General features: G+C 52.5%; 2 protein-coding genes across 3 annotated transcripts; one reads left to right on the top strand and one right to left on the bottom strand.

Annotated features, from left to right (window-relative positions):
- Window positions 1–330: 330 nt before the first annotated feature.
- Window positions 331–2,798, bottom strand: CDCA3 (cell division cycle associated 3). Its single transcript, XM_040593895.1, has 5 exons — window positions 2,628–2,798; window positions 2,417–2,546; window positions 2,093–2,329; window positions 1,133–1,254; window positions 331–722 (listed from the first exon to the last, which is right to left on the bottom strand). Exons 1-5 carry the CDS (start codon window positions 2,739–2,741, stop codon window positions 582–584), a joined length of 744 nt encoding a protein of 247 aa, XP_040449829.1. The 5' UTR covers window positions 2,742–2,798; the 3' UTR covers window positions 331–581.
- Window positions 2,799–3,137: 339 nt separating this feature from the next.
- Window positions 3,138–19,293, top strand: USP5 (ubiquitin specific peptidase 5). Of its 2 annotated transcripts, none has more exons than XM_040593882.1 (20): window positions 3,138–3,289; window positions 4,732–4,857; window positions 5,157–5,223; window positions 8,489–8,622; window positions 8,928–9,073; window positions 9,379–9,563; window positions 10,792–10,886; window positions 11,409–11,602; window positions 11,766–11,837; window positions 13,153–13,234; window positions 13,448–13,573; window positions 14,013–14,166; window positions 14,542–14,716; window positions 16,104–16,192; window positions 16,400–16,522; window positions 17,129–17,272; window positions 17,427–17,572; window positions 17,659–17,812; window positions 18,454–18,538; window positions 18,707–19,293. In XM_040593882.1, exons 1-20 carry the CDS (start codon window positions 3,182–3,184, stop codon window positions 18,798–18,800), a joined length of 2,499 nt encoding a protein of 832 aa, XP_040449816.1. In that variant the 5' UTR covers window positions 3,138–3,181; the 3' UTR covers window positions 18,801–19,293. The 2 variants fall into 2 exon arrangements, with proteins under 2 accessions (XP_040449816.1, XP_040449815.1); XM_040593881.1 differs by having other exon boundaries at window positions 16,400–16,591.
- The last annotated feature ends 342 nt before the right edge of the window (window positions 19,294–19,635 follow it).

Here is a 19,635-nt window from a genome sequence, read left to right as displayed (position 1 = left end):
ACCAGACCCTTGCAACAGGCTACAGTCCTCTGCATATGTTAGCTTCAATCCAGCACAGGTGCAGAACTCCAGAAGTTACGCTAGATCCATCAGGCTCCCACAGAGCTGCAGCTTCCCAGCCCACTCTGTAGCACATGGGTTCAAGGTCAGACCCTTCCCAGCACAGCTCCACCACAGCGTGTTACAGGCAGGGAACAGAGCTGAGTTTTAGGGCTAATGGAAGGCTGAATTATTTGTTCCTGTACCCTTGTCACCAACAAAAACGTTGTACTGGGCAAGTGTGTGTGTGAGGAGGTCACCTACTGTCCTATCAGGACAGATACAGCCAGCAAAGGTTCAACACAAATTTATTTGCTACAGATAAGAACTCTACAGTAAGTCAATACGGCCAATATACAACAGAAGAGCCGAAGCCTGTACTATACATAAGACATGCAAAGCCAGGAGAGTGTTCTTTTCCCAACAGGGACAGTCAAGAATAACCTCAAGTCTGGAGTTTCAGTCTGTTGCAGGATTTCTCACCCCAGAAGGCTCCCAAAACATAGAAGCAAGTTACAGCAAGATCCTGGAAAAGGAAATATCTAGTTCTCCACAAAAGGACACTGCTGGTTCTCTTTGTTCAAGTCATTCCAAGCACAGTTCCCAGATTTGAGGCTCCTGCTCAGATCCACTGTCACTTCCTTCTTCTCCCCAAGGTTCTCTCCCAACACATGCCTCTTACCCTAGAGAAGCAGAAAAAACCCGCAAACATTCAATGTAAAACAGAAGTTAATTGAGGGTTAGCCAATTCCCAGTCAAACACCTAGCCCATTTTCAGGCCATTCAGTTTTGGATCTCTTGTAACAATGTTTAGGAGTGATGGACTTTGTTCTAGAGCCTAAAGGGGAAGCATGCACCAAAGCAGGCAACATCACGGTAAGGCCAGAGGTACAGACAGTGAACAAGACTTGGAGGCATCCAGGGGCAAGACTGACCAACAGAAAAATACCATGAAGTCACCAGGCTCTACAGGCATAGGAAGCTACAGTTCCAAACTGGGGCCCTACAAAATACAGAAATCTGAGAATTTGGGGCGGGGGGGGTAGCGTGTCAGCCCATTCTCCCTCCCACAGTACGAGCCATTAAGCTTTACCTGGCGAGGGGCAGTAGCACTGGGGGAATTATCATCTTGCAGGATGCTGAGGGGAGAACGGCCATTTCCACCAGATGTTGCCATGATTTTGTTGTTGGTTTTGCGTCTTACAGGCTTGCCCCCTAGTAACAGGAGGAAACACATCAGTGTGTCATGACAAAGTTAGAGTGTCCCTGATTTTAAATGCCTCTTGGCCTCTATGACCTAGCTTGCTTGCCTGCACAGCAGAGACTGTTACCCCAGGGCTCCCAGGTACAGGGATCACAGAAAGGCTGAGGTCAAAGTAAGTTCTGGAGGACATCTAGCCCAACCTGCCCCACTCTAGCAGGGCCACCTGGAGCCAGCTGCCCTCCAGGACCACATCCTGATGGCTTTTGATCATCTCCAAGAACAGAGACTCCATAACCTCTCAGTCATCCTCACAGTGGAAAAAAAGTGTTTGCTGGTGTTCGGATGGAGCCTCCTGTGTTCTACTTGGGCCCACTGCCTCTGGTCCCACCACTGGAAAGATCCTGGCTCTCCCTCCAGGTATTCACATGTGTTGGTGAAGTCTCCCCTGAGCCTCCTCCCCTCCAGGCTGAAGCGTCCCAGCTCCCTGCCTCTCCTCCTGCTGGGAGGAATGTCCAGCACAGAGCTCCCTGAGGCACCAGCTCTGTCAGCACCTGCTCCCCAGCCTGGCTCCCCGGAGGGAAGGTACCCCGGCCCAGCCCCCCCAGTCACAAACCCGTCCCAGGGAGGAAGAGCTGCCATTTACCTCTCGGAGCCGTACATTTACCCCTTCGCGTTGGCTGCGAGTCGCAAGGGCTGCTTTTCAACACCAGCTGGTAGAACGGCAGTCCCGGGGGGCCTGCCGCAGAGCCCCGGGGGCGGGCAGGGGCACTGGGGGATGGGGGCCGGGGAGTGTCTGTAAGCGAGCAGGCCGGGGGAGGCACGGGCACCACCCCCGCACCGAGCACTTACCCGAGGAGAAGCCAGGCCCGGCCAGGCGGGGCTGCCAGACCGCGACGGCGCTGGGGGAAGGCGGCCTGCCCGCCTCGGCCCCCAGGCAGGCGGGCGGCCTCGGGCCGCCGGCGGGCAGGGAGCTCCGCCTGGCCGACTCCGCGGCGGGGCAGGCCTCTCCCGGCGGCGCCGGCCCCGGGGCCGCGGCCCCGACGCCGAAGGCCTCGCTGAGCTGCTTCACCAGGCTGTCCAGGCTGCCTGCCAGGGAGGTAGGGCCGGGCCGGGGGTGAGGCAGCGGGTCCCACGGGGCCGCCCCCCCCACCCTCCCGCGGCGGCCTCACTCACCGCTCGACAGGGTCCTCACGGGCGTGCGGAAGATGCCAGGCGTGGGCGAGCGCGGGTCCCGGCCCTGGCCGGTGCCCGGCAGCGGCTCGGCGGGCCCGGCCTGCGGGCTGCCCAGCGGGGAGCTCAGCACCTGAGGAGAGGGCACACGTCGGGGCGGTAGGCCCAGGCCGCCGAGGGCCGACGGGCGGCCGGCCGGCGGGGGGGCGCCTACCTCGATGGGGGTGCGCAAGATGCCGGCGCTGGGGGAGCGGGGGTCGCTGACGTGGGCCGAGGGGCGGCAGAGCGGGGCGGCGGGGCTGGCCGGGGCGCTGCCGGAGACCCCCATGGCGGCGGGCGCCGAGCCGCGCAGCTGCCAGGCCCACCGGTCGCCGCGATTCAAATCTCCCGCGCCCCGGGCAGCGCGGCCCCATTGGTCCGCGAGAGGAGGCAGTGCCCACCTCGCCCCACCCCCGGGGCAGCCTCGCCCCGCCCATCTCCCGCCGGGGCCACCTCGCAGCCCCCGCCCGGCACGTCCCGCCTCCGACACGCTGTCAATCTTGGGTAAGCTCCTCCGCCCCGCTCGACGTGGCGATTGGTGGAGTAGTCCGGCTCCGCCTCCCGTGACGGAGGGAAGCTGTCTGCGATTGAACGAGCCGCTCAGGCAGTGCTGCGTGCCCCGCCCCCCACCTCGCTACCGGGCGCGGGATTGGCCAGAGAGCGGCTGCCCACACCGCGCTCCGATTGGTCAGGGTGGGGTTGTGGGCGGTGCCGCAGTGAGCCGCTGTCATGGCGGAGCTGAGCGAGGCGCTGCTCTCGGTGTTACCGTCCATCCGGGTGCCCAAGGCCGGCGACCGGGTCCACAAGGACGAGTGCGCCTTCTCCTTCGACACGCCGGTAAGCGCGGCCTGCCACCGGCTCGCCTGCCCGCCCGCGCCGCCCCGCTCCGGCCCGCTCCCGGCCCGCCCGCTCGCCACCGAGCCGCCCTCCCGCGGCGCGATGGGACTTGTGGTCCCCAGGCGGCCGGAGCGGGCCGCGGCCGAGCGGAGCGCGGGGCCTCGGGGACTACAGGGCCCGGCGTGCCCTGGGCCGCGCTCCCCCGCCCGCGCCGCGCTGGGGGCTGTAGTCCCGGGGCCTCAGCGGGCGTGGGCAACTCGCTCGCCCCGCTCGGTGGCGGCCCGGCCCGGCTCCGGGCGCCGGGGGAGCGTGTACCCCCCCTAGCCCCCCTCCCCCCCCCCCCCCCCCCCGCGTTCTGCGGGGGCTTGCCGGGCCCTGCAGAGCCGGGGGGCGGGCCGGGGTCCCGCCCTAACCGGGGGCGAGCAGCCCCCCTGGCCTCACCGCGTGGCGCGGCCCGGCAGGCGGGGGGCAGTCGGTGCTGTGTCATTAAGATGGCAGTGGTCTCTTCCCCACCCCGCGGCATCGCTGCGCCTCCTTCCCTGCCCGCGCCTGGCCGGGGCGGGTCCGGGGGGGGCCCGGGCGGCGGGGGAGCGAGGCCCCCTCCTCGGGCGCCCATCGGGGCTGCGCCCCGGCCCGCCAGAAGGACCGGGCAGCGGCTGGGAGATGGGCGGCCTGCGAGGGAGCAGCAGCCGGCGGACTGGCCCCCCTGGCTGCCCGCGGCGGGCCTGGCCCCGCAGCCCTTGCTCTGCCCCTCTCCCGCTGCTCCGCAGTGGGGATCGGGATGGGGGCCCAGGCAGTGCCCCCTGCCCCAGCCTGCCTGCCTGTGGGGCCGGGCCCCGTTGGCTTCAGAGGGCTCGCTCTGCTGAATGAAAAGGGCTCTCCGCGGAACCAGCGTGGGGTTTCCCAGGTGCCAGTGGGATGTCGAGGGCTGGCTCTGGAGCCCTGTCGAAGCCACTCACAAGCTTTTGAACGCAGCAGCAGAAAATCCAAGAGTGGTCTGTTAACCTTCCCCACGCTGTCGTCTGGCAACGCTCCCTACGGCACTGGGGATTACTGTGCTTTCAGACAGGGTGCATGGGTTTGTTGGCAGTGATTGTACCACGCTCTGAACTTGTCAACTGTGCATGCTGAGGGCCTTTTGCGAGATGAGCTTCTAAGGAAGCTTGGGCTTTCCTGAGTTGGTAGCATCCTGCCATAAATGAACAGGCAAATAGGTTTTCAAATACATCGTCTCAACAGGAGTACCTGTTCTCCTGGGACAGCCAGGCTGGGGCTTGCCGTCTTATTTCTGACTAGCCTACCAAGTGGCTGGTGCGTAGGAATGTAGCCATGATTTAATCAGTAATGAGTAGTGTTCCTAGAGGTAAGTCTGTGCCTATCCTGGCAGCTAGAATGGCGTTCTTTACCACCTCCCTTCAGCTTTTATCTTTCTGTCCTTCCAGGAGTCAGATGGCGGCTTGTATATCTGCATGAACACGTTCCTGGGCTTTGGGAAGCAATATGTGGAAAAGCACTACCAGAAAACAGGCCAGCGGGTCTACCTGCACCTCAAAAGAACACGTAAACTGGTAAAAAATAAAAAGATGTCCAGTCAAACCTGTTCTGAAGTTGAGAGCTGGGCTGTGTCTCTGTGTTCAGTCAGATACAGAGTTTTCTCTCTATATAATGTAACTGATACTGTTCTTGGTGAACTGGGGTGGGCACCAGTTCTCCAGCTCTGCTTATGCTGATTGTTGCATGGATTGCCCACGCTGTTCCTGCCTGGCCTCTTTCTGTGTTCAAAGTAGCTTAATTTCAATCTTTAAGGCTTGCCACAGCTTGCCTGTCCCCCTGAACGCTAATTCCCTATTTCTTCTCGACCCAATAGAAGGAAGAAGACACCAACTCCAGTGCGGGGGATCCCCCAAGGAAGAAACCAACTCGCTTGGCCATTGGTAAGAAAGTACTTGTGTACCATATCATCCTTGTTTTGAGCCAGTCCTGGAGCTGCCTGGCGTTGTGGCCAGTCTCTTTTGCCTTTCCTCTTCTGGGCTAGTTGAAGCTAGCATCCCCAACCGAATTAAAACTTTGTGTTTTCTAGTGAGTCTTAGATGGGCAGTTTCTGCAGAACAGTTGTTGAGGTGGTAGTTTTGTTCTGTGTTTAAAGCTGCATTGTGTTTTCTGTAGATAAATATGTTTTGCATCCTCTCGTAACTCCTTATGTCTGACTCACCTTGGTGTGGCTGTAACCAGTATGGGGCTGTTGCTTAATGCAAATGTGTCCAGTGCAGGGCTGAAGGAAGTTTGAGAAACTCTAAGTTTGAAGTTTCTGACAGAAAAACTGCTTTTTAAACTTCTCAGGTATTGAACTAGTGTTACATATATAGGTGGGGAAGAAATTACTGGTAAATGCCGTCTTAATGTTTTTGGCTCTATAGGTCTTTGAAATACCAGACTGATACTGAAGGAAATACATGTGCACATTTAAAATATTAAAAACAAGCCCTTTTTTTGAAAAACATGGCTGGTGTTCCATTACTCTCTTGCACTTACTGAGAAGGCTGTCATGGCAATCAATGACGTTTTCTCATTTGGAGCAGTCTCAGCTAGTAATTTGTGAACCGTTATGGAGATCTATAAAGCAGAAGGTAGGGACATTATTTTAGTAGAGATAGGTTCTTGGCTTGCTGGAAGCTGACCACTAGAGGGAAATGCAGAACCTGAGCCGTACACGTCTTGCTTTTTGCTCACTTTTTCCCTGGCTGTGCCATTGTGTAACAGATGCCCAGTGACTCCACTGCTGCCACAGCACAAACACCAGTATTAAGACGTTCAGTTGCTCCCTGTTTTTGTGGTGAGGTGAATGGAGTCCCAAAGGCCACTTCTAGCAAAACTGAGACTAAAAATCTATGTTTCTTCAGATAGCCAGTGCTTTTATGTATATGATTATGCTACTTTTGGAGAGATGAGTCTCTCCACAGTCTGCATTATGACTTCTTTCTGCATCCTCAATTCTACAAAGGTCTTGAGGCAAGTGTTGTCACTGGGGCAGCAAATACCTGCTTGTGATAACAGCCTAGCGGCATGGGTGGAGCAGGAGAGAATAAAAGAAAGTATTAGCCCCGTGAGGCAGTGATGTTAAATCCAGGAGAGATTCCCCCCCCACCCCCCGATTTTTTTAAGCTAAACTGTGGTGGTTTATTGAATCCTAACATGGGAGACTTTTTTAAAGTACTAGAAGGACTTAGGAGCAAAATGTCATTGGCTGCAAAATGTGGCCCTTGATCCCTGTGTACCTCACCTTCCCTCTCCACGGGGGAAAAAACCTTGTAGTGCTTGCTTCCCATGCCCATGTGTCAGTTGGATGGCTTTTGGAGTCTGTGGTGCTTAGATACAGCTGTGGAGAGGGAGATAGTGTACTTTGTGGCAAGCTTTTGGCTGTATGGAGGGAAAGAAGGGCTAGAAGGCAGTCTGCTGGCTGAAGACCTTCTTCCTCATCTGCAGCCTCAGAAAGTTCACATAAGCACCTGAGGGGACCTCACCAGTCTGTTTTAGTCTGTTTAGAGTTCAGGAATTGTGTAATAAATACCCTGAGGGACTGTGTATTGCTTTACTCTGAAGTGGTGACAGGAGATCTCTGGGATGTGCTGAAGAGCCACCAAGAGGGTTATCTGGGTATGTTGTTGCATGATGCTGGTGACTGTTTTCAGGTATTTCTAAAATCACTCAGGCTTGCAGTGCCTGTATTCATATGTAGCAGTTTGTGCATAGCCTAAAAATTGTAGGTATCTAATGAGAGGGTTGCAGGAGATCACAGGAAACGGGTATTTTTGTCAATAATGTTTTAACCAAATGCAGTAATGGTTACTGGGACTGTGTCACGCACAGGATTCTTGAGGCAGAGACACTAAACAGAAAAACCTCGTATTCCTTTCACAGGTTTGTTGCAGCTACAGATCTCCCAAGATCTGTTGCAGTCGCAGCATGCCATTTTTAAAGAAATAAAGGAAATTAAGTTAAAAAAACGTAGGGAATTAAGGCTGCTAGTAAGCAATATGTCTTCTGCCTGTTTCCTCTGGGATGTAAGATGTGAATGCCTGGAGAACAGGAAGGGCCAAGGTTTTTCCCTGAGTGCCTTCATAAATCAGAAACTGCTCCCTGCACTGCAGATGTTTTGGGTGAGTGTCCATTACCCTTGTCATCGGGCAAATAACCTTTTATGTGTGGAACTCCCATTTCTGTTGCAACCTCTGGAAAGCACGGCTAGGTGGGCATGAGAAACTACTAGCACTGTACCTCTCCTAAGACTTTTTCTGTAATTCAGGATATTCTGGTTCCAGAGGAACTCCTGGTTCTCCTTTCCCAAGTTCAGGACTCTGAACTGTCCTTCCTGGAAGAGGCAAGAAGCAGAGCCAGGCTCCTTAAAGATGCTGGTAGACTAGACCTTTGCACTGGGTTAGAATGTGACCACTTTGTGCATGTCACCATCCGTCGTCTTGGATATACTCTGAAGGATGAACAGCAGTGCTTTGTCATGGCTCTGTTCTGGCCAGTGTCTCTTTAGAGCAGGTCTTTTTTTTGGTTGTACTCGGGGTCTGGAGATTCCTCCTAAGCATCTGTAAAAAAAAAAAAAGAGCTGGGAAAAGCAAACCTATTGTTGCTAGGCTTATATTTGCTCCTGTGAAGTCCACACCACCAGCAGAAACTTTGGTATCCAGAAGTGGAAGAAAGATTGTGGATCATTGATCAAGAACTTTGTCTTAGTCCTGGTGCCTTATTTCATGTAGGCTACGGGCAAAGCAGCATTGCAAGCTATTTGGTTTTTGTTGCGATGGAGGGAAGACACAGTCACTCAATATGAGTGATCAGCAGACTTTGTTTATTGTCTCTTACAGTCACCTTTTATGCCTTGTTATAATTAGCTCATACATATTACAAAAGTTAAGCTCATTATTGGTTAGTTGCCTAAATACCAAGCCCGCCCCTAGTTTCTCTTCTGTAGTTATCTGTTCCCACCTGCAACATTCTTTTCCCACCGAAATCTTCCTGTTATTGTGTAACAAGAACAGCCAAAGACAGTGTATTTTTGCTTTACTTCAGATAAGCTGAGAGTGATATGCATTTTTGTCCAGCCAGCTGGACTATGTCTATGAGACCTTTTTCAGCTAGCCAGTTATCCACAGGTTTTACCCGTTACTGCAATGTTTTTCGTTCCTATAGGTGTAGAAGGTGGATTTGACATCACAGAGGAAAAGTTTGAATATGACGAAGATGTAAAAATAGTAATTTTCCCAGAGCATTTGGATATTCCTCGTGATGGGCTGGAGGGACTACCAGACCTGGTCAGAGACAGGGTATGTTTGGGCAGAGGGCTGTTTTCTATTGGCAAGAAGGAAATGCACCGTTACAGACAAGGAACCGCTGTCCTGTAAAAGGGATCCTGCAGAGCTGCTGTGAAGTCTCAGCCTGCAATAAGCAGGATTGCCCTGCACTTACACAGTGCTTTATATTACAGAATCCTGGCTTACGACCGAGCCTCCTGAATGCTGCCCTAGCACAACTGACTTGCCAATCTGAAGCTAAATGTGGAGTGTTGTGGCACTGGAAGCTTCTTCCCTTGTGCCCTTCATATTTTTTTTTCCTGCTGTCCTAATTCCAGATTGCCAGTGCGGTTGAGGCTATCCTGACAGCAGATTCAGCCTCACGGAAGCAGGAGGTGCAGGCTTGGGATGGGGAGGTTCGACGTGTTTCCAAACATGCTTTTTCCCTGCACCAACTTCAGAATGATGTCCGCATCCCACCATGGTGAGCACAGTACTGAAACTAGCTCTATTGCTCTGTACCCCAGACCCATCCCCGTCACCACCTTCTCCTGTCCTGGACTGCAGCAGCAGACGAGACTTCTTTTGTGAGTCTCTGAGTGTGCCTTGTCATAGTAAATTCAGGGGAAGTGGCAAACTAAGGTGTTATTTCAGGATGCTCAGTGTTCTGAAGTAAAAGAGGAATGAGAGTGCTTACACTATGGTCAGTGGGTAGTAATGGAAAGGGCTCGGGAGGCAGAACCTGAAGGTTTTCACCCTAATCTCTTTTTCCCTGTTCTTTGTCCGTAGTGGCTGGAAGTGCAGCAAGTGTGACATGAGGGAGAACCTGTGGCTGAACATGACCGACGGAGCCATCCTCTGCGGTCGGCGCTATTTTGATGGCAGCGGTGGCAACAATCACGCAGTCGAGCATTACCGGGAAACTGGCTACCCACTGGCTGTGAAACTGGGAACAATTACTCCTGATGGGGCTGGTGAGAAGGGGGACCCCCTAAGGTTTATAGCTGTGCCAGGCACCACTTGGCCTGGCTGGGGTCTCTGACAGGGCAAATCAGGGAAGGTTTCCAGGTATCAGGCTGGTGTTGCCCATCTTATTACCTGGAATGGTAATAGGTGTCATCCTGTTGTGAACCTTCCCACTGGTATGGTTTAACCCCAGCCGGTTACTAAGTGCCACGCAGCCACTCACTCACCCACCCACCCCCTTGCAGAGGGATGAGGAGGAGAATCGGGAAGGAATGTAAAACATGAGGGTTGAGATAAGAACAATTAAATGATGAAAATAAAATAAGCCAAAACCAATAATAATAACGCTAAAAATTATAATGAAAATGAGGGAGAAAGGTAGAGGAATAAAATCCAAAGGGAAGGGAGTAAAGAAAACAAGTGATGCACAACACAGTTGCTCACTACCTGCTGAGCGATGCCGAGCCAGTCCCCGAGCAGCAACTAGCAGGCCCCGGCCACCCCACACACCCCCAGTTCATATACCGAGCAGGACATTCTGTGGTGTGAAATGTCCCTTTGGCTAGTTTGGGTCAGCTGTCCTGGCTGTGCCTCCTCCCAATTTCCTGTGCCTCTCCAGCCCTCTCCCTGGCAGGGCCTAATCAACTGAAGAATCCTTGACTTAGTATAAACATTGCCCAGCAACAACTAAAAACATCCGTGTGTTATCAACATTATTTTCACACCAAATCCAAAACACAGCACTGCACCAGCTACTGAGAAGAAAATTAACTCTATCCCAGCTGAAACCAGGACACCCACTATGACCTGCTTCTTGTAGCAGGCAAAGAACCAGCTGATAAAACCTTGCCTTCCTCCTCCCTTCCCTTTTAATTTGAGGGGTTTAGAATCGTTATCCAGGTTGCCATCTTATTTTCTGTGGTGGGATGTTTATCAAAGAATTTTGTGTTTAAAGCCTGAGCAGAGAGTATATGGTACAGAACCCACTTTCCTCACTCCAGGTATACATGTATCCCTCTACCTTGATCAATGACAAAGTTTGTTTTCTTCTCACATGTTTTGGAGGAATCTCAATGTTCCAGCTGTTGTGCTACTCTCCTGAGAAAGGAGAGAAACCACAGCTGCTCAGTTTGCCAAAACTCCCACTCCTGAGTGCTCTGTTCTTTTCATCCGGTGGCAAATTTTAGATCACAAGGCATTACAAGTCTCTTCTTTTCCCTCTGTGTTCCTGCACAGATGTCTACTCCTACGATGAGGATGATATGGTGTTGGATCCCAACCTGGCAGAACACCTTGCTCACTTTGGGATTGACATGCTCAAGATGCAGAAGGTGAGGGGGGGGGGGGGTGTGTGTGCAGGTCCTCCATAGGCCCAGAGAGGGAGAGAAGCAACTCTAAGGTGTCTCAGCTGGGACCCAGCTTTCTGTGGCTATGTAGAACCATTCCTGGTCAAGAAACCCTGTTTCTTGTCAGGCAGAGTTGTCTGCCTCTTTCATTGCCTTCTCTGCCTTTCTTCCTTGCCCCTCAAGTTGTATTTCCTTGGGGTTCTGTGTTGGTACTGTGAGCAGGGAGGTTCCCAGGCACTGAGATTTGTTCCCTAGATTCAGTGTTAGTGTGTGATTTCCATGCCTTTTTACAAGGAATGGTCCAGGTTTCTCCCATGTTTCTTCTCATTCCTCTCTCTGTCCCATGTATTCAGATATCTGAAAACAATTCTTGTATCTTCCTCCTCTTCTAATTTAATAAAATAGAATGGTTTTGATTCTGTGTTTCTCTACAGCATTGTACTTTTCACACTTCTGATGTTCCCTTGAGCCTTCTTTGGTGGTTTTTCCTGTTCTTTCCCTCCACAGACAGACAAGACAATGACAGAACTGGAAATAGACATGAACCAGCGCATTGGGGAGTGGGAGCTCATCCAGGAGTCCGGCGTGCAGCTCAAGCCCCTCTATGGGCCTGGGTACACTGGTATCCGTAACCTGGGCAACAGTTGCTACCTCAATTCTGTGATGCAGGTGCTGTTCAGTATCCCAGACTTCCAGAGAAAGTAAGTGAGCTTAATGACTCCTTTCCATTAGCCTGGGATGCCCTGGGATCAGTACAAAGGTCTCCTAGAGCTGGGAGATTCTGTTGACAGTAATCAGACTCAGAACTATGTCTTTACTAGATGAACCCATTTGCCCCTTAGATTGCTCCGGTTTGCTTTGCAGGTATGTGGACAAGTTGGAGAAGATATTCCAAAGTGCACCTTCGGACCCCACACAGGACTTCAGCACACAAGTGTACGTAGAGTTTTGGTGAGAGAAGGAAAGCTGAGGCTGCCTGGGTGCGTCCCCTCTGTGCTGCTACCGTGTGCCTTGCTGCAGGTTTCTCCCTCGAGCCTTGACTCTCTGTTTCTGTGTCCACTACCAGAGACACTGATCCTCAGTCATCACTAAAGATCTAAGCCAAAAAAGTTTATCCGAATGCTGTAGATGGAGAGGCCAGAGTGCACCTCTGTTCATGAGAGGCGCTTATGGTGTTACGTGGGGCACACAGTGCCGTCTGCTGCCACGGGGGGCTTTCTGGGGGGTGTATTCTGTCTGTGTAACACCAAAAAGCTGCTTGCTGTCTGCAATGGAGATGGCTAAAAGCAAAGAAATACGTAGATTTAGGCAACTTCATTCTCAGGGGTTAATTTATATATGCTTAAAGAGGCTTCCTGCAAGAGGTTTTGTGTGAGCAGTTGCAGGCGAATATCTACAGAAGAAGGCACGCAAGATTTGGGGGAGTATTGCGTTTTTAAGTACATCAGTTCTGTGGTATGTCTGCTCTAAAAGAGGAAAGCAGTGTATGGAGGGGTGGGGTGGAAGATTGGAAGGTGGTGTTTGTGGAAGGGAGTTCAGTGGTTAGGGAAGATTCTAGATTTGGACAGCTTGGAGTGAGGTGTTCACTGAGGAGGGGATTAAGTTGAGACAGCCAGAAAGATTGTTGCCTGGGCAAAGGGAGGATTGGTAGGGTTTGGTTCCAGACAAATGGCAAGCAGGCATGGGGAAGGACTGGAGTGAACTGGAACAGCAAGAGAGTCTGAGCATAAGAGGAAGTTGCTGAACATCACTGTTGTCCATCAAGTGCCTCATGCAGTCATTCTTAATCGTTCCCCTGGGAAAATGCAATCAGTCTGCTCGCAGCAGTGCTATTTCTGGCTCAGACCATTTCACTCTGCCCTGTGCCTCCTGCACAGGCAGGCAGGCACGCTGCTATTTACCCGCGGCAGGCTGCAGCCTGGTTTGGCTCTTACGCAGCAGTTGTGTGGTTCAGCACCAGCTGCCCTTCTGCAGGGAAAAAGCAGCTGTTGCTTGATGTCCTGCCCAACGTGTGAGCACCGGTTGAGATTGGTGCCCAGAAGTCCTGGTAACTTGCGAGTCCACGATGTCGCATGGGACCAGAGAGCAGAGCAAGATACGATGGTCTTGGCTGGTGCAGCAGGGAAAGCCGATCTCTGCAAGATGGACAGTCCGTGGCAGGGTTAAAGCTGGATGGGTTGTTGTGGCTCCTGGAGTATGTGGGACTGAAGAAACCATTGCAATGCTAACAGTGACTTCTTCACCATTCCAGAGCCAAGCTGGGCCACGGACTGCTTTCTGGGGAGTATTCAAAGCCAGCTTCTGCAGATGGGGAGCAGCAGCCCGATCAGAAGGTGAGACTTGGATATGGCATCCTCACAGCATGTCTGTTGCATGAGGTGTTGTGTGCGTTACATGGGAGAGGAGGGAGAACCCTGTCCGAAGACTTGTCCTGGGGCTCATTCCAGGGCCCTGTCACCTGAAGAAAAGCATAGCTGAGTGCTACATGCTAGGAATCATGCTTGGCAAATTCTGACCACCTCCCTCTTCCACCTTGTTATTTGCAGGGCATGCAAAACGGCATTGCTCCACGCATGTTTAAATCCCTCATTGGAAAGGGGCACCCAGAATTTTCCACTAACCGACAGCAGGACGCCCAGGAATTCTTTCTGCACTTCATCAACATGGTGGAGGTAATGGTTGAGTCTATCTATCAAATCACGGAGAAAAGCCCAGCTTTGTTTTCTCCCCACAGCAGGGCAGGGAGGAGGGGCGGGGAGAAGCTGGCAATCAGAGCAGAGAGAGGGAGAGAAGGCAAGGAAATGGGCTGGCTAGCACCTGCGGGAGCAGAGGGGAAGGGATGCTTGGCCGTGTTTTCAGGGCCAATTCCTTGGGGGAATCTCTTTTGGGAATGGCACAGCTGGAGATGGAAATGGCCTTCTTTAGGAGCAGGAATGGCGTGGGTTCCTGGGGCAGAGAAGTTGGCTCTAGTTTACTCTTTGCCATCTTTTCCGGTGGGTTGGGTACAGAAGTGAATACTCTTTAGCCATGTCCCACGTGGAACCACTGCTACTGCAGATACTAATTTATACCATTCTGATGTTACATGCATCCTTCTAACCCCTCCTGCAGAGGAACTGCCGCAGCTCGGAGAACCCTAATGAGGTCTTCCGTTTTCTGGTGGAGGAGAAGCTGAAGTGCCTGGCCACAGAAAAGGTGAAATATACCCAGCGTGTGGACTATATTATGCAGCTGCCTGTGCCCATGGATGCTGCGCTCAACAAAGGTCAGTGATGTGCCAAGGCCAGAACAGTAGCAAAAACTATGTTTGGATATTGTAATATTCTTGCAGAACTCCTTAAAGGAGAAAGGAACTTTGCCACTTCTGAAGCCAGATCCTTTACCTGCTTTTGTGGGATCAGGCTGATTTCTTCAGAGGTGGTGTGACACGGTGATGTCCCTCTAGAGCCCTTCCCTGTGACACCACAAGCTGAGCTGGGATTCAGCAGCAGAGCAGTGCTCTGGAAGGCATTGTCTACTTTTGTGCTCCATTCTTGATGGCGTGTATCTCTAAGTCCTGTGCTGCCTCTGGGTGTAGCTTACACCAGCTGCTTTGTAAGTAACTGATGATGGTGCTTGATTCCCCTGCTTTGTTCTCTAGATGAACTACTGGAATATGAGGAGAAGAAGAGGCAGGCAGAGGAGGAGAAGCAGCCACTGCCTGAGCTGGTGCGAGCCAAGGTGCCTTTCAGCTCCTGCCTGGAGGCCTATGGAGCTCCAGAGCAGGTGGATGATTTCTGGAGCACAGCCTTGCAGGCCAAGTCTGTGGCTCTCAAGTGAGTGTGTGTGAGTTGCCGGTTCATCATAGCCTAGCTGGTAGTAGCTGCCTCTTTGGGGACTTCTTTTAGTTGCTTAGGGAAGAAGCGTTACCAAAGCATTGTAGTCCTCCACACCCTGGACCCACAGAACACAGAGGCAGAGGAGGAACCAGTCCATCAGTGCTGGAGTGATTGCCCTCAAGGGATTAATTACAGTGGGCAGAACAGCAGTGCTAGGGAAGTCCTTACCATCAGATTTTGGTTGCTGAGGGCCTATGAAAATACAGTGACATTCCAAGAAAATTAGCAGATTTTATTCTAAATTCAAAATTTAGCTTTAAAATCAGTATTGACAGTATGGCAACACTGGTCTTGCATGTTCTCTAAAATTTCTTTGAAGGAAGTTTTTAGCCATTAGATTTTGAGCAAAACACTGAGCCTAACAGATTCTTGATGGCATGTATTTATAAGGCCTAGAGTTTTCTAAAGAATGCTAACTTAAATGCTAATAGCAAGGTTTAAAAAATGGCTTTAATGTGTCTCACTGCCTGCAGCACATGCAACAGTGCAGCTGAGTAGTGAGATTACAAACGTAAGCACCTTCCTGCTGTGATGCGACTGACTGTTCCTCTACAATGAGAGTAGTCCTCAAAGAATTGGAAGTGGTTTTCTAACAAATACTCTACTATTAAGCAATAGCTGCTATAAACAGACAGTAACACAATCACATTGAAAAGCAATGTTCTGTTTTGCTTTTAAGTAGTGAGTTGTGTTCAAACACTTTGTAAGAATTAGCATTGAACATATACCATTGCTTAAATTAATTTTACGGCATGTTACGATTACCCCCCATAATAAGTATCTGTCTCTCTTACTACTGCTTCTCCCTTCGCAAACATTCCCCTCTATTTCATAGATTCCAGACACCCTCTTTGTCAAATTGTCTTAACCAAATAATGTTCAATCAAATTCAGTTAGCTTAAAATTCACTGCTCCTGCTTCGTATCCAAAGAAGTGCTCTTGTACTTGAAAGCTTGTCAGTTCCCACAGCTGTATCTGTCAGTCTAATATGTTATTTCCTCTACATTGCTTAAAGGTTAGACTTCTAATTAAATACTAAAATCTGAGGAGGCTTGGAAATACAGGATTGGAACGTAGAGAATGGGTGCTACTTTTCCTCATACCCCAGGATTTTGTAAATGTTGCGTTCCATCTTCTCTTGTCCGAGCATCTTCTTTAGAAAAGGTTCTGTGTTTGAGGAGCTTTAAGCTCAGCATAGGAGAGCTGCACAGATGTGTGCATCCCCTGCTGTGGACACGTCTCCACTTGGTGATTTCTTGAATCAGCTAGGTGCCTTCAGTCATCGCTGACAAAGTATTTGAAAGTATTATTTGTCTTTTTCCAGAACAACACGGTTCGCCTCTTTCCCAGATTATCTGGTGATCCAAATCAAGAAATTCACTTTCGGTCTGGACTGGGTGCCCAAAAAGCTTGGTAAGGAGGATGAGAAGCACGGAACATATAGATATTGGGAGTCACATATGGGTATTGTGGTCATTACTGCAAAAAAGAACGTAACTATCCCAAAAGGAGCTGCAGGCTGCAGTGTATCTCATCCCCAGGGACTTACCTTTCTACATATCCCAGCCAAGTCCTTGGCTCTGCCCCTGTGGGGGGGCTGAGCAAGACTATATCTTGCAGATGTCTCCATTGAAATGCCAGAGGAGCTGGATATCTCTGCACTGCAGGGAACAGGGCTGCAAGATGGAGAAGAAGAAATGCCAGACATTGCACCCCCACTGGTGACACCAGATGAGCCCAAAGGTAGCCTGGGGTTCTATGGCAACGAGGACGACGACTCCTTCTGCTCCCCTCACTTCTCCTCTCCGACATGTTAGTGGTTCTCCTCTCTTCCTGATGCCTGACTCATTTCCTTGCTCTCCTTGCCTTGTCTCCCATGCTAGCGGTTTCCCACTTGCTCAGACTTTCCCTGTTCATCTGTCAGCAAATGCCGGCTGCCTCCCTTGCATGCCTGTTATGCAAGGGAGTTTGTTGATTCCTGTTCCGTGGAAGACTGGGAGGTGGCATGTCTAGTGCGTTTAGGGGAGGCAGAGCTGGGATGTGTAAAAGACTTAACTAGCAGAGGTATTTTATTTTCACAAGCCACAGCGTGAGGTAGGCTTTGGAGGCCACAGAAGGTCCAGTGCTCTTGAGTTCATGAGTTGAATTCTTTTGTTCCCTGGGTTGCCTGTGTGTGAGACTGCGCCTTCTGAAGACAAAAGGCAGTAAAGGATGGGAAGAGCAGAGAGGTGGAACTCTGTGTGAAATGAAGCCAGGAAATGGTGGCCAGGGAGGCTGTGTGACACTGCAGAGAACGGAGCAGGCAGGGATGGGTGGGAGTGGGTGGCTTTAATCTCTGTCTCCCCACAGCACCCATGTTGGATGAGTCGGTGATAATCCAGCTAGTGGAGATGGGCTTTCCCATGGATGCCTGCCGCAAAGCCGTGTATTACACAGGGAACAGTGGGGCTGAGGCTGCCATGAACTGGGTCATGTCACATATGGATGATCCAGGTATGAGGCTGCATGGCCACGGGGAAGCTTTTAGCACTTGGGCCATTTTCCTTCCTGTCCCACTACTGCAGTGGAAAGCTGTAGTCTGGACTCGGACTGTATCCCTCCTGGAGAGATCTGGTGGCTCTGAGCTGTCCTGTGTTTCCTGCTGCAGACTTCGCTAACCCGTTGGTTCTCCCTGGATCCAGTGGACCAGGGTCAACTATTGCCTGCCCAGACCCTCCTTCAGAAGACAGCGTGGCCACCATTGTCTCCATGGGCTTCTCCCGGGACCAGGCTATGAAAGCTCTTAGAGCCACGGTGAGGGGCATGGGTGGCATGAGAGTGAAAGGATATTCTCAGGAACAGGGATTCCCGAGTTCGCAGTCTTCTCTTCTTCCTTCCAGAACAACAGTCTGGAGCGTGCTGTGGATTGGATCTTTAGTCACATTGATGACCTTGATGCAGAAGCTGCTATGGACATCTCAGAGGGGCGCTCAGCAGCCGAGTCCATCTCTGAATCTGTCCCTGTGGGTCCTAAAGTGCGCGATGGGCCTGGAAGTGAGTTCCAAGCAGTAGGAATGTGGATTTTGGGATGCAGGCTCAGCACGGCTTTATCCTCCCGAATCTCCGTGCAGTACCACCAGTTGCAGCAGCAGCAGCTGCCGCAGAGCTGATCTGCTTGAGGCAGAAGCAGGGAGGAAAAGGAGAGGGATGGCAAAGTAGGGTCTTCAGGCTGGGGATTACCTGAAGCCAATGAGAGAGGGGCAGGGGGAGTGCCGTCAGGTGAAAGATGGGAAGGGCTGTGTTGTGTTTTCCCAGTCGTCCCAGAAGGCTTTTCTGCTCTTTAGGCTTCCATTGAAAAAACAGGTTCCAGTCTGTGTGCAGAACTGGTGCCAGTGCTGCTCAGCTGCCGGGTGCCACAGGGAGGGGGAATCCCTGCCGTTACCTGTCCGGCATCCATGGGACAGATAAACAGTTGGAAGAGAGAAGGCTAAACTGAAGTTACCGTCTCCTATTTCCCTGCACATTTGGCCTTAAACCACTCACAGTTACACTTGATGGGGAACCAATTCTAAATTATTACCTAGCAGGGCTTCCTCCAGGGAGCCTTCCCTAGAGGAGGGCCTTGCACAGGGTGTTTTGGGGTAAGATGCCTTTCCTTTTTCCCCGACGATCCTCTTTTCCTTTCTCCTCTCAAGAATATCAGCTATTTGCCTTCATCAGCCACATGGGCACTTCAACTATGTGTGGACACTACGTTTGTCACATCAAGAAAGATGGCAGGTAAGAGGGGCTTTCAGAGTGTTATGGGGGCTCTGAGCAGGAGCTTTAAATCACTGTCCACCCCTGTTCTTTCAGAGGTCTTGGGGGTCAGGGATGGGAGCAGGCGGGGGAGTCGAGTGGTACCTTAGCCACAGAATGGTGTCCCTGAGCTCCTTCTGCCTGTTGCAGGTGGGTGATCTACAACGACCAGAAAGTCTGTGCTTCTGAGAAGCCCCCCAAGGACTTGGGCTACATCTACTTCTATCAACGGGTTCCCAGCTAGAACATCCTCTTGCTGTGTGTGGTGGGGGGAGAGCGGGCTGGTGGCGTGGGGGGGAAGGGGTGGGGGCAGTGAGGATGAGAGCAGGGTTCTTCTCTTTTCCCCACTTGTCGCATCGTGACCGCTGCAGAGACACGTGGGGAAGGTCCCTGACTAACAGACCGGGGGCTGGAGCCTCCATGGCCATGAGCAAAGGGGGTCCGGGGGGGGGGGGGGGGTTGGGGGAAATATCTCTCTGTAGGAAATGTCCTCACTGTCCCCACCCTGTGACACACAGCCCTAGTGCTTTGCTGCTTGGGGGGGGTGACGCCACCTCCTTGTCCGAAGGGGAGGAGGGGGCTCGTGTGTATGTGTGGCTTGTGTATGGGGGGGTCCTCCTGCCTGCCCTGCCGGGCGAGGGGCGAGCAGCAGGGTGGGCCCCGAGCAGAGCTCCCCCCGCCTTGTGTGCCCTTTACATGCCAAAATACACGAGGGACAAAATAAAAGTTGAAAATACCGCGCGGGTTTGTGCCCGGACCCGCGTCCTGCATCGCTCGGGCCCCCGGGCGGGGGGGACGTGCCGGGGGTTGACACTGGCGGCGCAGCAGAGCCCTCTGTCGCGGGGCCGGGCCCACCGAGGGGCAGGGGGGCACGGGGAGCCGGGGCCAGCGAGGGGCCGGGCTCACCGGGAGCTGGGAACCGGAGCCGGGCCCGCCAGGAGCTGGGACCGGGCGAGAGCCGGGGCCACCGGGAGCTGGGGCCACCGGGAGCTGGAGCGCGGCGAAAGCCGGAGCAGCGGCCGCGCCAGCGGGAGCCGGGCGGGCGGTCCTGAGCCAGAGGGGCGGGGCTGGGGGCGGGG

This window comes from Falco naumanni, chromosome 5, assembly GCF_017639655.2.
Source record: "Falco naumanni isolate bFalNau1 chromosome 5, bFalNau1.pat, whole genome shotgun sequence".
Classification (NCBI taxonomy): Eukaryota; Metazoa; Chordata; class Aves; order Falconiformes; family Falconidae; genus Falco; species Falco naumanni.
Note: the sequence above shows the minus strand (reverse complement) of the source record. Positions and strands in the feature narration are given on the sequence as shown.